This window comes from Phyllostomus hastatus, unplaced genomic scaffold, assembly GCF_019186645.2.
Source record: "Phyllostomus hastatus isolate PE091 unplaced genomic scaffold, TTU_PhHast_1.1 phas_contig_524, whole genome shotgun sequence".
Lineage (NCBI taxonomy): Eukaryota > Metazoa > Chordata > Mammalia > Chiroptera > Phyllostomidae > Phyllostomus > Phyllostomus hastatus.
The window spans coordinates 6,237,392-6,253,200 of record NW_025333900.1 but is presented as its reverse complement, the minus strand read 5'-3'; the positions used below and the strand labels follow the sequence as shown (position 1 = coordinate 6,253,200).

Here is a 15,809-nt window from a genome sequence, read left to right as displayed (position 1 = left end):
CAGCACGAGGGACAAAGGACTGCAATGTTCTTCAGCAGCCCTGAGCTCACAGAGTGAAGGCCCAGCTGGCTTGGGTGCACCCGAAAGTGGGTGTACTGTGAGTGGTGTGCAGTGTTCTGCTTCTGACTGGTTACCACCCCTGGAAGTTTGACCAGTGACTTGGAACTGATCTGACAATTTCTGGAAGTGAAGTGAAGTGAGTGAATCCACATGTCTGGCTGCGTTTCCCTGGCATATGATAGTGTTCAGGTGATCCACTAAGTGTAATTGAGTTGTCGATGCTGCCAGAAGTACATTTTGTACTGCATAGCTGGCATCGAGGGGCAAACACTGGGCTCTACCAAAAAAAAAAAGAAGCAGAAAACCAGAACCCTCCTGGTTATGCTGCCACCTAAAGAGAATCACTCACATCCATGGCCCAACATACAGTCAGGTAGGGACTGGGAGGAGGCCAGGAGCTGATGACCAGAGATAAAGCAAAAAATGGCCCCCAAGGTGACATGCAAAAAGGCAAGACCAAGGTGGTGCCTAAAGTGTCCAGTCCTGAAAAAAAGACTCAGTACAGAAGACCTTTTATGATGTGGAAGTCACTATGGGTGTAGGTTCATGCCAACATAATTATTATGTCCAGATTTCATAACAAAATAGGTTCCTGAACTGTGATTTTTATGTGAGAAGAGTAGGCATCTTGCATTTTTGATGCCTTTTCTCATTCATATTGCACAATTCCGTAGTCTCTATACAACATGGCAACATTTGTAGTTGTATCATTGGGCACCATTGCCTTGGTCACAGTTCTCTGGGGGCAGGTGGTCTATTATTGGGTATAATTAATGTATCTGAAGTTCCCATGGACTGAAAGAAGAAAAAGGCACACTTAATGTCTCCTAAATCTGTCCTTCTTAAAAGCTACAAGACCTCTTTGCCTGACACAGAAAGACTATATGAAGGTAGCACTGTAGTTAAGGAGACATTTTCATGTATATTCAGCTCTGGTGTCTTTCCATTTGGTCCCATTTTCCATTTTAACCCTAATTTAGGCCTAAGATCAATGATTTGGGTTTAGAAAGCAACGGTTAAAATTTAAAAGCTGATTCTATAGGCAAACCCATTGGTTCAGACTCTTCTGTTCTTCCAACAGCCCTCTGAGTGCTATTCTTATAAATGCCTTTTGTATTTCAATCTCACCACAATCTCTGCTTTCCCCCTCATTGGCCTGGTTTATTGTCTCATCTCATTTCTGTTCTTTATTTATACTTCATTTTCTGATTTCTCCTTTCATCTCTCTGCTCACCCACCAACTCTATTTTGATCACTGTAAAAGTTTTGTGACCATATGGGGCTGGTCTATCACAAATCATCACAGAGCTCTGGCATTAATGTGGGAATATGTAACAGATAACGTGCATTCAAGTGGGAGAGTTTATTCAGTACAAGAAAACTGAGGCAGAACTTCTAAAACACTTTCCATTTTGCTTTTCTTGCAAAGATATGCTTTTTCATTAACATTTATAGTAAATTTGTTAATAGCTCTTGAAAGGAATCAGTAGTCAATTATATAAATATTAGGGACAAATGTCTAACAAGCAATTAACTGAAAACTTGGTCAGTAAAAGAAGGTACATACCTGTGTTTGTAGTCCTTTAAAACCCTGTTAGTGTAAAAGGTGGCAGCATCATTCATCTCCTTGACATAAGGACCGGGTTTGGGGGACTGAGAGAACAGGACCATCACCCAAGAATAGAAGGAAAAAAAATAGGATAAGAAAGAAAATGCCTTAAAGAAGAAGAAAAGCAATGGAGATGTTGACTTGAAAGTTAAAGTCAAATCTTGCTCTGTAAAGATTGATGAAACACTTTCACATATTAGAACACAAAGCACTGAACTTCAAACAGCATAAGAAAGAGCACAAGTCAGCCTGCACAGACTCTGCCTTCAGTGTAACAGAGGGATGATGAAGGAACCTGAAAGGAGCCATGGATTCTCCTACACACTCCAAAAATGTGACGAGGTGCAGTGGCGACACTCCATCCGGACTCACCACAGCTATCCACCCAAGGGCCGGGATGCTTTCACTGACGGCTGAGAGATGGTTAAACATTGTGCTGCCTCGGTTCTTCTCTCTGAAAGTTTGGATTTCCTGGATCTTTTCCGATATTGGTTTCAGAAGTGCAGTCACGTCATTCTGTAAGCAAGCATTGAGCACTGTTACTAAGGACAGGACAGAAGCAGCTTGCCTCCATGGTGGCCTAAGATGTGGTCAGGACTCGCCATTTGCTGGTGGTTTTCACAATAGAATGTTTTTTTCTGTTATGATAATACTATATATTCATTCTCTAAACTATGAAAATTACACATAGTTTTGACAACAATTAATGTCTCCTGAGACATGGAAAAACCCCAGTATATGATACAGCCCTATTTTAGAGAATCATGCATGGAACAGAGTGAAATTGAGAGTGGATCAGTTGTGTTTTCAAATGGAATGCATAGATAACATGCTATAGTAACACAAGTCTAAAATCAGGGTGGGTGAGAGGTTAGTAAAAAGGCAGCTTTTTATTCCTGTGGGAAAATGATGTGAAAGAGGGTCTTTGCTTTTATCAGAGTTACCACAATCCATGCCAAAAAGCAGAAATATTTCATTGAAGCTCTTTTTAAGAAAGTATGATGGCTTATAATATTTATAGTTACCTTAAAGTCTGGTTTGTTTTTTTCTACAATGTCCTAGGTCAACCTGGCCTATGACTACTTCTGATTAATTCAATAACTGGCTTCTCTAGCCATACAAAAAATGACTTTCAAAATGATTGACTTCTGGTTAAGATGGCAGCAGAGGTAAATGCAATACTCACCTCATCCCACAACCACATAAAAATTATAACTAGTCTACAGAACAACTACCATTCAGAACTGCCTGAAATTGAGTTGAATGCTGTGCCCTATAGGACACCTACTACATTAGGACACCTACTACTGTACCAAGCCTGGGAGATGCAGCAGCTCTACATAATACATAGGAACAAACACAGGGAGGCTGCCAAAATGAGGAGACAAAGACATATGAGCCAAATGTAAGAACAGAATAAAATTCCACGAAAAGAACTAAACAAAATGGAGACAAGTGATCTACTAGATGCAGAGTTCAATACAATGGTTATAAGGATGCTCATTAAATTTAGTGAGAACATCAACAGCATAAAAAATAACCAGTCAGAAATGAAGGAAACACTAACTGAGATGAAGAATATTTTACAGGGAAATTAACAGTAGAGTAGATGAAGCTGAGAATCAAATCAATGACTTTGAATATAAGGAAGCAAAAAACATCCAATCAGAACAACACAAAGAAAAAGGAATCCAAAAAATGAGGGTAATATAAAGAGCCTTCAGGACAACTTTAAGCATACCAACATTGGCATCATGGGGGTTCCAGAAGAAGAAGAGGGAGAGCAAGAAATTGAAAACCTATTTGAAACAATAATGACAAAAAACTTCCTTAACTTGGTGAAGGAAATAGACATGTAAGCCCAGGAAGCACAGAGAGTCCCAAACAAGATGAACCCAAAGAGTCTCACTCTAAGACACATCATAGTTAAAATGCCAAAGGTTAACAACCAAGAGAGAATCTTAAAAACAGCAAGAGAAAAGCAGCTAGTTACCTACAAAGGAGCTCCTTTAAGACTGTCAGCTGATTTCTTATAAAAAACTTTGCAGGCCAGAAGGGATTGGCAAGAAATAGGCAAAGTGATGAAAAGCAGGGACCTATAGCCAAGATTGCTCTACCTAGCAAGTCATTTAGCAATATCATTTAGAACTGAAGGGCAGATAAAGAGATTCCCAGATAAGAAAAAGCTAAAGAAGTTCATTATCACCAAACCATTATTATATGAAATGTCAAAGGGTCTTCTTTAAGAAGAAAAAAAATATGGACAATAAAATGGCAAAAATACATATCTATCAATAATTGAATCTAAAAAACAAATAAGCAGAACAGAAACGGACTCATAGATACAGATAACATTTTGATGGTTGCCAGACTGAAGGGAGGTTGGGGGAATAGATGAGAAAGGTGAAGGGGTTAAGAAGTACAACTGGGTTGTTACAGAATAACCATAGGGATGTAATAGTCATGGGACTGTAGTCAATAATATTTTAATAACTGCGCATGGTGTCATATGAGTGTGAGGTATATAGGGATGATCACTTAGTATGTTATGTAATGTATAATTACTGGTCAGTACACCTGAAACTGATACAATAATGTATGTCAGCTATAATTGAAATATAAAAGAAAAGATTTAAAAATCCAAAAACAATCATGTGAGCTGACTTTTGAAGTATCACAGAGATAGGTGCTTGTCTCTACTTTCTCTAGTTTTGAAGACCAGATACAAGGTTACCTGAAATTTGTGTGTATATGCTCCAAAGAAATAGCAACAGTCTTTTATTTCAGCATTGTAAAAGCAGTTGAAGAGGCCTTTAAATCTTGTTTGCAGGAAATACAATAGAAAAGGCACTAAAGTCCTTTAATTTTTTAACCAAGACTTCACAGCAAAGGTTCCCTTGGCTACATATCAAAACCACTTGGGGGCTTTTAGCAACAGAGGCCTGGGTCCCACCCTAGAGACTCTGATTTAACTGATCTGGAAGTGACATGGGTTGGGGGATGTTGGAAAAATTCCCCAGGTAAGATGTTAATTAATGCTACAGACGGTGGCACCTTAATACCCCCAAAGTTGTCTCCACTAGGGACAGCAAACCAGTAGGGGCATAGTTATGTTCAGCTGCTGCAGCTTCCAGACCTTTCCTGCTTGACTCCTGTACATACCCTCCCATAGAAGAAACGTTGTACGTGAGGGCTTTGGAATTAGAATGACCTTAATTCACCACTCACCTCTGCCACTTGCTACCTATGTGGCCTTAAACAAATTACTTAATCTGAGCCTTGGTCTCCTTATTTTTAAATCAGAGATAATAACACTTATATAAACTATAGGAGATACAGCATATTAGTCCTCTAGCGCATGGAAGATATGCAGTAAGTGGAAGTGATTATTATCATCACCATTATTATTATTACTGCTATGCAATTAGCTCAGACTGGAGGTAAAACAGATGTTCCCTGTAATATGTAATATTCATTTACTTCAAATAAATGACTATGCATTTACATTTTTAAATTATTCAATTACAGCTGACATTCGATATTTATTTCAGGTGTACAGCATAGTGGTTAGACATTTTATAACTTATGAAGTGATCCCCCACTAGTCTGGCATCCACCTGACACCACATGTAGTTAGTACAACATGTCTACTATATTCCCTGTGTTGTACTTTACCTCCCTAGGACTATTTTGTAACTGCCCAGTCCTCCAATCCCCTTCAAATTTGGCAACCATCAGTCTTCTCTGTATCTATTAAGTCTGTATCTATTTTGTTTGTTCATTTATTTTTTCTTTAGATTTCATGTGTAAATAAAAATCATATAGTGTCTCTCTCTGTCTGATTTGTTTCACTCAGCATAATACCATCTCAGGGGTGTCCAACCTGCAGCCTGAGGCTGCGTGTGGCTCAGGATGGCTGTGAATGCAGCCCAACATAAAACTGTAAATTTACTTAAAACATTATGAGATTTTTTTGTGTGTTTAAGTGTCACAATCTTTTCAATGTGTGGCCCAATACAACTCTTCTTCCAGTGTGGCCCAGAGACACCAGAAGGTTGGACACCCCTGTATCCGTCCATGTTGTTGTAAATGGTAAGATTTCATTCTTTGTTATGGCTGAGTAATATTCCATTGTACATATGTGCCACATCTTTTTTATCCAGTTGTCTATTGATGGACACCTAGGTTGCTTCCATGTCTTGGCTATTGAAAATAACCCTGCATTGGACATACGTATGCTTATATTTTCAAATTAGTGTTTTGGATTTCTTCAGATAAGTACCCAGAAGTAGGATGCTGGGTCACACTAGTTCTAATCTGAATTTTTTTTGATGCTTTAGGATTGAACTTGTTTAAACAATAGGGGGAAAGACTCTTCAGCAAGCATCTTCCAGAGCTCACAGCATCACTCTGGCCACACACTTCTCTCTACCCACTGAAAGTAAAATTAATCAGGTGACTTCTAAACCTTGTAAAGTGACACATGGTCATTGTTGACCTGAGTGAACAGCTCTCCAACCCAGGAGTCCCCACCACTGTCATTTTGGAAAGGATCAAGATTTAGCACCAAGAGGACCCCATTCACTCTCTCTGCTGCATGTTTGTGCGCCTCCAGAAACATTGACTGCATTTGCCTAATTGAGTACACAAGCAAGTCTGGATACTGAGATCTAGCTAGTAAAAGTAGCAGCAAAGACAAAATAAGCTGGAATCATTAGAAAAGCTAAGGGAAGGTTTTTAAAAATGCTTTCAATTCAAGTCAAAATTAAGGCACTGTTTAATCCCACTAGCTTTGCAGAGCTGTGGGATGTTTTGCTGTTCTTTGGGGAAAAAAAGAGAGAAGATTCTATAATAAGCACATTTCTTTGAGGAAAATACCATGTTTAAGTTTTTGAAGCCATTGTGAAGTTACTTTAAATTTTGGACATTGTTCAAAGTTAGAATATATGTTGGTTAGGATGTGTTCACAGCTGACGCATCTCCAAAAAAATTCTTCATGAAGGCTGCCAGCTCTGAATATCCTCGATGGTGACCGCATTGCACTGAGAGGCCTGGATGCCTCCCACAGACCTATGCCCTTTCAGGGAGATTATATTTAGCCAACAGGTTTATCTGGAGGTAAACAAAACAAGCAAACAAACAAAAATGAGCTTTTATCGAGAAACCTTTCTTCTAAAGCATCGTCTCCTTTGGCATTACCAATGTGGAATGGAATATTCATTTTGCTTCTATTCTGGGACTCCATTGGACATATATAGAATCCCTGAGAATTATCAATGATATCATAAATCATTTGTGATTTGATGGAGCAAGCCTGTCCATGGCTGCTGCACTGACATTGTTCATAATTCATTCTAGGACCAAGACCATGTCGTAGATGCTACTGCAGGGAGGTGTACTGTATAAGGAGTTTGAGCTCCAGGCCTGGGAGGCACTCTCTGAGGGTGAAGCCCTGCAGATGATCACCATATCACCATGACCCCTGCAGAGCCATTGTTCTCTGCACCAGCAAAAATCACACCCAACTTGGAAATGTTCACTGGCTTGGAATAGGAGGTTTAAAGACATGTCACAAACCAGCACTGCTCCCTTGACACCAGAGATAAAGTCAAACCCCACACCATGCATGGTCTCGTGGGCATAGTAATACACATAGGAGGCATCACGGCTGAGGGTCCAGGTGCTGGGTCTAGAATTTTTGTACAACTCCCAAGTTTAGAATGGGTGATGTTCACAGTTCCAAACTTCTTGGCTTCTTCTTTAGCTGACCAAGCTCTGTCACCACAAAGCACACCTTCCTGCTTTTGGGCCCATTAGGCTTAAAGGGACAGCACTGAACTGGCCAGAGCCACCTCCTGGCACAAAAATCTCCTTGTAGTTGTCTGGAACAGCTAGCAATTTCTGAACACAATTTTCTGTGCTGTTAAGAATCTTAGCAAAATCTGATGACCTGTGGCTCATTTTAAGAACACTAATCTCAGTGCCTTTGTAGTCTAATAATTCTTTTTGTATCTCTAACAATACTGAGCATAGCAGTTTTGCAGCCTGCTGCCTCAACTCCCCTGCCCCTACCCCCTGCCTCAAGTCAGCTGGCCTAAAGTTGAAGTTGATTACCTGCCTCTGGGCATCCATGCTGCGGTGCCCCCCACCTGCAAGTCATTGGGTGAGATATTTTAAATTTTTTGAGGACCCTTCATATACTGTTTTCCACAGTGGCTATACCAATCTGCATTCCCATCTACAGTGCACCAGGGGTCCCTTTTCTCTGCATCCTTGCCAACACTTATTTGCTGATTTATTGATGATGCCATTCTTACAGGTGTAAGGTGGTATTTCATTGCGGCTTTAATTTGCATTTTTCTGATGACTGTGTATTTAAAGTAAGAGGGGCTCCAGATAAAATCCATGTAGGCTAACAGAGTTTTAGAATTACAGGAATCTAAAGTGGGTCCTCTAGTTTAGCTTCTGACAGACTGAACTGAGTAGGTCACACCAGTATTAAAAAAATAGAATAAATAAAAAATATTAAAAGGCCTTCACATGTAGTAAGGGTGAGTGTTTTATGAACATTTGTTTCAAGTATACAGTGCACGAGTGAGTGAGTGTGTGCATGCTGGGCTGCAAAATAGTGTATATCTTCCTATGAATTTCAATCTAGAAGTTTAGGAAATGTGGATCTAATACAATTCTCCCATTTTACATAATTGGGATGCAAGCTCAGGGAGGTTACTTTACTAAGTCAGGATCAGCTAGCAAGAGCTGGTAGAGCTGGAGCTAGAATCCAGGCCTTCTGTGAGGCCTGAAGATGACTCTATTGGATACTCAGAGAAATACAGTTAGCTTTCTACACACAGGTTTCTTCTATGTCAGTAGCATTAGGAAAAGGTATTGTGAAGAGATTAAGGGCTCAGTTCTAGAATGAGACCACTTGGGTTCACGTCCTTGCGCCCCAGGGCACTAAGCTGCAGGACTTTCCACAAATTACCAAACGTGTCTATAATTCCATGATCACGTTGGCAAAACAGTTTCTATAATGGCACCCACCTCCCAGGGCTGCTCTGAGGAGTAAATGAGAGAACATGTCTGTACTGGTACATTGTTAGGTACATTGTGGGTGATCTCCAAGGTGTCTGCCCATTGAAAAGGCTCTCATTGACAAGATGCACTGACCAGCTCTTTCCTGTCATTGATAGGCAAACACAAGGAGAGTGACTTCCTAATTGAAATATGCATATGGACAGAGGTGGGTTTTTACTTGGGAGAAACAAAAAGAAGTGTAGGGAAAGAAAGCAAAGTGTGCTCAAAGTTCTCAGTGAACTTTTTAATTCTTCCATGTTGGAGGGGAAAACCAAAAAATGTTCCTGCAGCTGCCAGACAGAGCTTGTGAAAAATTCATGTTTCTCACCTTCTCACTTTCCCTTCTAACCGGCATAGAGACAAGATCTTACAGATTCGGCCAGAGGACCCTGAATCAGGGCTGTTACAGGCCGAATTGTGTTCTTTACAAATTCCTGTGTTGAAGTCCTAATTCCCGTTACCTCAGAATGTGATTGCATTTGCCGGTTAGAGCCTTTAAAGAGGTAATTAAATTAAAAGGAGATCATTAGGGTGAACTCTTAGCCAGTGAGTGTCCTTACATGAAGAGGTGATTAGGACACAGTCATGAGCAGAGGGAAGACACCAGAAGATAGCCAACTATGAGCCAAGGAGAGAGGCTTCAGGTGAAACCTGCTGATGCCTTGATCTCAAACTTCCAGTCTGCAGAACTGGGAGAAAACAAATTTCTGTTATTTAAGAGCCCCTGATCCCCACTCCTCCTTCAGTCTGTGGTGCTTTGTGCTGGCAGCCTGAGCAAACTCATATAAGGGTGGAAAGCCAATACAGGAAAAGCAAACAAACACCCCAAACCCTTAACGGCAATAAAGCAAACAAAACCCTGTAAATATTCCTGCCCCAAACACCACTCTGCCATGCTTGCTCGCTGATGGCTGCCAAAAGTCAGGTTTAATTCCCCTCCCCAGGATCTTCTCTTGAGAAGGCAAACATTTCTTTCCGCATGAGATTCTTTTTAGTCTAAATTCAACACCTAGTCAAAGATGTATTATCAGCTTTCCCAGGAGGCAGGTGATGATATAATTATGGCAAGATTACTGAAAAACAGCTTAATTTTCTGCAACAGTTTGCCAAGACATAATATTCTTGATGTAATGACATTAAAAAAATCCTTACCAGAGGATATGTTTACTGATTTTAGAGAGAGAGGAAGGGAGAGAGAGAGAGAGAGAATGAAAGAGAGAAACATCAATGTGAGAAAGAAACATCAATCAGTTGCCTCCCATACACACCCACAACTGGGATTGAACCCATGACCTAAGTATGGGCCCTGACTGGGGATCGAACCCACAACCTTTTGGTGCAGGGGATGACACTCCCACCAGTTGAGCCACCCAGCCAGGGTGCAATGACATTTTTGAGAAAGGCCAGAATATCTGAATTGTTGGTGAAACCTGGCCTATTGCCCCAAAGGGAAAAAGAACCAGAAACGGTGTATTTACAATGTTAGATAGATTTATTAAGGCCATATTTGTTTATCTCTGACTTCTCAAGAACAAACTCCAAAGTCTGAGGAGACAGAGTACTCTGGGAGATATTTTACATGGTTATCTGATGAAAGCATTATAAAGATTGAGAAAGTTTCCTTCTGCCTTAGTTTGGCAATTTCGTGAAGAATCGTCTTCATTAAAAAAAAGAAAGCAATGCCAAGAGAACTAAGTTTAATAGCTATTTGCACAACTTTAATAAATAGTACAGCTTTTATATTATAGATTTCTCCTGTACTTTAAAGTAGGCTTACATTCTCCAGCTCATCCTGAACTTTCACAGCTGGAATCAAAAACAGAGAGAGAGAGAACATTAGAGTTATGGTGTGATTTCCATCAAGGCTGATTGTGTGGGATGTCACATGAAAAGCAAATGAGGAGGTTATTAGAGGTACTTCCATCTGTTTAAGCATTAAGCATATATTAGGCGTACTCAATAAACACTGGTTGAATTGTGGTGATGTCCATTAACACAGCAAAAGGACTTTCCACTGATAGAAGGAGATACATTTAAGAGGCACCCTGGGTTTTTTCAATGGGATGCATTGTCGATGGCTCCTCAGGCACATCTAAAAGCTAGCAGGCTTTGGAATGAGTTCAGATCTGTTAATTTTACATAAGTCTCACTCAGATTTTTTTTAAATTTATCACTCATGTTTCTTTTATTCTGGAAGGTGCCTCCCTGAAAGAAAATCGTTTTTTCAAGGCTCGCGTGAAGATTAGCTGAAAAATCTCCTCTGCCTTCTCCAGGTTTCTGTGGCTTTAAGAGAAGGTGAACAATGGCCAAAATGAAGGAGATACAATGCCCAAACTGCAAGTTTCAGCAAATGTTTCCAAGGGCTATTTTAGCTTGATGGGACTGGGCTTTGGAGAGTATTTCAGGACTTTATGATTTTAGTTTCTGCTCTAAAGTTCAAGAATTGAGACCCATTATCAGCTTCATCTCAGTTTAGCTCCAGAAATAATTGTTTTGCAGAAAGTAAAATTAAAGAGTTTTATCAGCACGCTTTGTAGAAATGTTACCCAAAAAGGAAAACCAAATTCCCACTCATGCTGTTTTGCAAGGGATGGAACAAACCCTGGGAGTTTGACTTCAAAGATTTATCATTAAATTAAATGAAATAAGTCTGTTATTTCTGGAACCCAGGGTTCTAATGTGATTCTACATCAGGTAGAAAGTGGATAAATCTATTGTTACTGCTTTTTAAATAATTTCTTTTTCTGACAATAAAATTAATACTGTATGTCTTTGTGAAACATTAGAAAATACAGACGGGAAAACTTAAGTAAACAATAAACCTTCCTAATTCCACCACATCAAGAACTACTGCTAAATGATTTTTTTTCTTGTAGCTATAATTATTAGAGATAGCTTTAAAAATAACATAACTGATTTTAAAGTAATGGTTTAGGCCATAAAGAATGGTCCTCAGAGTTGAAGTCAAGCAGTTCAATTAAAACAAACAAGCATGAAGACACAAAACCCATCATCTATTCTTGGCAAGTATTATGAGAATGCTGTCATTTTAGGAAGGACGTTTTAAACATAAATACTACAAAGGCATTACTAGTACAACTCAGGCAAACTTAATGGCATTAAAGTAAAAATTGGACTTTTTCATTATTGGATCCCACCTGCATTTAAAATTCTAAGAAACCCAACGTTAAGCAGTACTTCTTAGCCAACCACACTACCAAATATTGATCATATTACTTTGGCTTATGTGTTTTTTTGCTAAGTTTTAGCAGTTGATTCTATTTGGGTGCATGTGTGTATGTGTGTGAGCTTTAGCACAGAAAACATATGGAAAGATATACCTCAAAGTATTAATATAACAATTTTATTTAATTTTATTGGCTTATCCAGGTATTCTAAATTTTCTAATATGTATGTGCATTTCTTTTGTAATTAAGTTTTGTGACCTTCAATGGTAGAAAAAATTTCTCACAGGTTTAAGTATATATATTTACATACATAGACTATATATATAGTCTACATATATATATATTGTCTACATCTCTATATATAGACTATATATTATGAAGCCTCTTTTTTACTATCAGGAAGGTAGCTTCAGGAAAATATATTCAGAAATTATCAAAATAAATTATTCAGATGAAGAAGAATAGTTAACATTTTCTCAGGCAAAGGTCATCCCAATCAGAAAGAGTGTTTGCTCTAAAAATATATTTGGGTAAATTCTAATAAATAAAGCTATTGTTTTTACCATTTTAAGTCAGGAGCAAATTATTTTTTATCAGAAATGTTAATTTGAATTAACTTGCTTAGTGTGATTGTAGATATTTCCTGAGGCTCATTCCCTTCCTGCCTCTTTCATAGAAACATTTTCCACTATCCAGGAATACTTTGGAGATTTCAGAATATGCCTCATGTAAATACTTTCAGAAGCATTTGTACATTTAAGACAACTTGAAAATTTAAAACATTTGCAAACTGTCACAGAAGCCAACCTAAATAAACAACCTACTGAGCACCACAAAGATACACGATACTATGGTAGTTGTCATTATATTGCATCACGACAAGTTCCTTAGAAAATTTTCTTGTATGTTCTTAAGGCTTTACATTCCACATATATTTTTTACTTTGGGTTGATAAACTCTCTTACAAATATACTCAAGAATTCCAAAGCCTTTTGCTTATATTCCTTAAAAATCGTTCTTAAGGAGTAAAACCAAGGAGGCTTGGTTTCCTCAGGGAAACCAAGGGATTGCTTTGGAGAGCTGCCTTGTACTGATACCTAACTGAGAAGCTTATAACATGCATGAACTCCTACTTATATTTTAAATGGAATGTTCAACTACCCATTATACTCATAAGCACATTTTTAGTAGTAATTTGTTTAAAAAACAAACTGTTTCAGACATACAGAAAAGCATAGAAAATAATAATGACAGGCACCCATGTAGACAAAACATAATTTAACATCTCACAGGGGCCCGGGATCACCACTACGTTGTGCCTTTGCCAACACAGGCCAAAGCACAGCTGGAAACGCAGAGGTCTGCAGCCTGGGGCATAGAATTGTTTACGAAAGACCTCAGGGGTGGCACTACAGCTTAATGTCATATTGTTCTATTTTTATCAGAAAGGTAGGACAGTGAGCACTGGCAGTTGTTAATTGGGTATTTTTAACATAAAGTCTTTTCTGCAAAAGCATTCAGCAAAACATAGGCTAAAGAGCTTCTTTAAAGTTATTTTCTTACTTTTCAGATACTAATTTACACTGCTGCTATCAACACATTTTAACTTGTCAGAATTATTCGAAGCCTTAAGTTAGGATTTTGGGGCCAATGACGCTGAGAAGGGACACGTCTTTGTCAGTTCCTACTGCTTTTTGTATTTGCTTCAGTTCACAGGTGTGAGCCCTCTTTCTCCTCATTTCTAGTTTCTGTGCTGCAGTATTTGGGGGGCGCTCACTCCAAAGCCTACAATTTATTCATCAGAATAGGAACACAGTTCTGCTTGTGTGATACGTGGGACACCATTTTCTCTAAGCGCTCCATGTTTGACATATTTCAGAAAGCTAGGGTGATATACAACGTCAAGTTCAGTGAAAATCTAAATGTTTACATGGTGACTCACAGTAGTTTGTGTCCTTACAATGTCTTATACCCTGAATCTTGCCACAACAAGGTCAGAAGGCAGAAAAAAAAAACCCCATTAATTGTTCCCTCAGGTTAAGATTTATAGATTTCATTAAAGTTGTTCTGATAGGTAAAACCTTTTACTGGTAGCACAAAAAGAATAGCCCGTCTGAGCAAACATCTTTCCCGTTCATGCACTGATGTGCAGGCTCACGAATGAACCTGGGGTACATACGAGGCTCCCGTGAAACCCTCCGTGTGGCTGGACTTGATAAAATGAGTTCTACAAAATGCCAGGTTCATGGCAGGGACAGGGGATTAGCTAGATTATCTGAGATCCAGGAAGGAAGCAGTGGGTCAACAGGCAATGACAAATAAAGACATACAAAATCATGGCCGAGAGAAACCATGGGGGAAAATTAGGCTGAAAATCAAAAGATTATCCTGGTTATCCATAATCAGCACACGAGGATAGACTGGGTGGCCGAGAGGAATCTGATCTTGCACTTTGTTGTTGTTTCAGCTTATTTTATTGGCCTGGCCAAGAACACAGCAGTTCTTCCCCTATCTGGTAGGTACCATCTGGCTTCTGACACTGAAGAATTTTATAATCCCTTATAATTTTACTTTATGGGATTCTGAACATTAAAGCTGAAAGGCAGTAGATCTCACTTAAATGCCCAGGGACTTCACTAACCACAATCTCCAGGGATGGAAATTGGAGAAAACTGACAAAACCATTCAAATTCATCAGTTACATAAAATCTAAAACAATATACTGTGATCAGAAATTAGTTCTTTGAAACCAAACAAAAAATCCAAATTGCCATGAATTTTTTTCTACCAACATTTGTTGAGCATTAACTGCATGTCAAACTCCATGTTGACTGTTCTTCACCAGTTGTGTCTCCTTCCTCATGGTAAATCTCCATGTAAACTACCAAAGTCACCATTTGACAGATCCCAGCCCAGTCAACTGTATTTACTGGGTCATTGTCCTTCCCCTGGATAAATGTCCCAGCGATAGGCTCAGAGATTCATTTAAGCAGAATGTTGCTGAGATGACAGCTATAGTTTCCTTTTCAAACTCAAGGATGCAAACAATTTCAACAACCACCCTGTGAGTTGTAAGACATCTCACAGGGCAGTTTCTGGGTTGCAGTATTGTGCCAAGCTACTGATACTTAGCCTCAATCATCCTTAATCAGAAATGTGCTTCTTTTTTAAAGTTAGCACCATCTTTATAAGATCCCAGTGCTCGCTTTTCTCAGGAACAGTGCATCCCACAGTGTGTCCCACAGAGCACTGGCCTCAGTTTGGTGGGCAGCTCAACACAAATGGTGCTCCCTGTCAGTGGAGCCCAGGGAATTCTTCGTCTGGCACTCCCCTGCCCCACCCCGCACTTGGCCAGTCAGGATTCACCTCAAAATACTAAAGGAGGTACTACAGAAACCTATTTAACTTTGTTTAGCTTTTTTTTTTATCTTACTCGCCCCACCCCACCTTGGGTTTTCCAGGGCACTGGTATTCTGTGAAACAGACTCTGGGAAGGGCTGCTAGGGAGCATGCAGAGTGACCTTAGGGATTCCCAGAGATCTGCTGGGCTCCTCACCATGTATTCATTTGTCCTCTTCCTGTCCAGTGGTTCTTGCTCATTACCATGGAGACACTTTCAAGGGCATTTAATGGAGGACAAGAAGTCTCTTCTCTCTGGCCTCCAACACACACACACACACACACACACACACGTTGTTTTCAGGAGCTGTAATAATCTCTGGGAGGGCTGTTGGCCTGGCCCTCCCCCTCTGCACTGAGATTCTGTCTCCTATTGCTGTCTCTCTGTTCTTTTTTTGGCCAGCTCTGCCCTCTGCTTCCAATCACCATTGGCAGTTACAATCTCTTCCTCTCCTTTCACCTTATCTTTGTTTTTT

General features: G+C 39.5%; 1 protein-coding gene and 1 pseudogene across 1 annotated transcript in view; both read right to left on the bottom strand.

The window, feature by feature from the left end:
• CAP2 (cyclase associated actin cytoskeleton regulatory protein 2) overlaps nucleotides 1–15,809 on the bottom strand; it is a 141,086-nt gene that overhangs the window by 37,359 nt on the left and 87,918 nt on the right. The window contains exons 5-6 of the mRNA XM_045847188.1: nucleotides 2,042–2,185; nucleotides 1,628–1,713 (exon numbers count right to left, since the gene is read on the bottom strand). Of these exons, the coding sequence (XP_045703144.1) occupies nucleotides 1,628–1,713; nucleotides 2,042–2,185 (230 nt within the window). The remainder of the gene's footprint in view (nucleotides 1–1,627; nucleotides 1,714–2,041; nucleotides 2,186–15,809) is intronic.
• On the bottom strand, nucleotides 6,664–7,801 carry LOC123823950 (annotated as a pseudogene).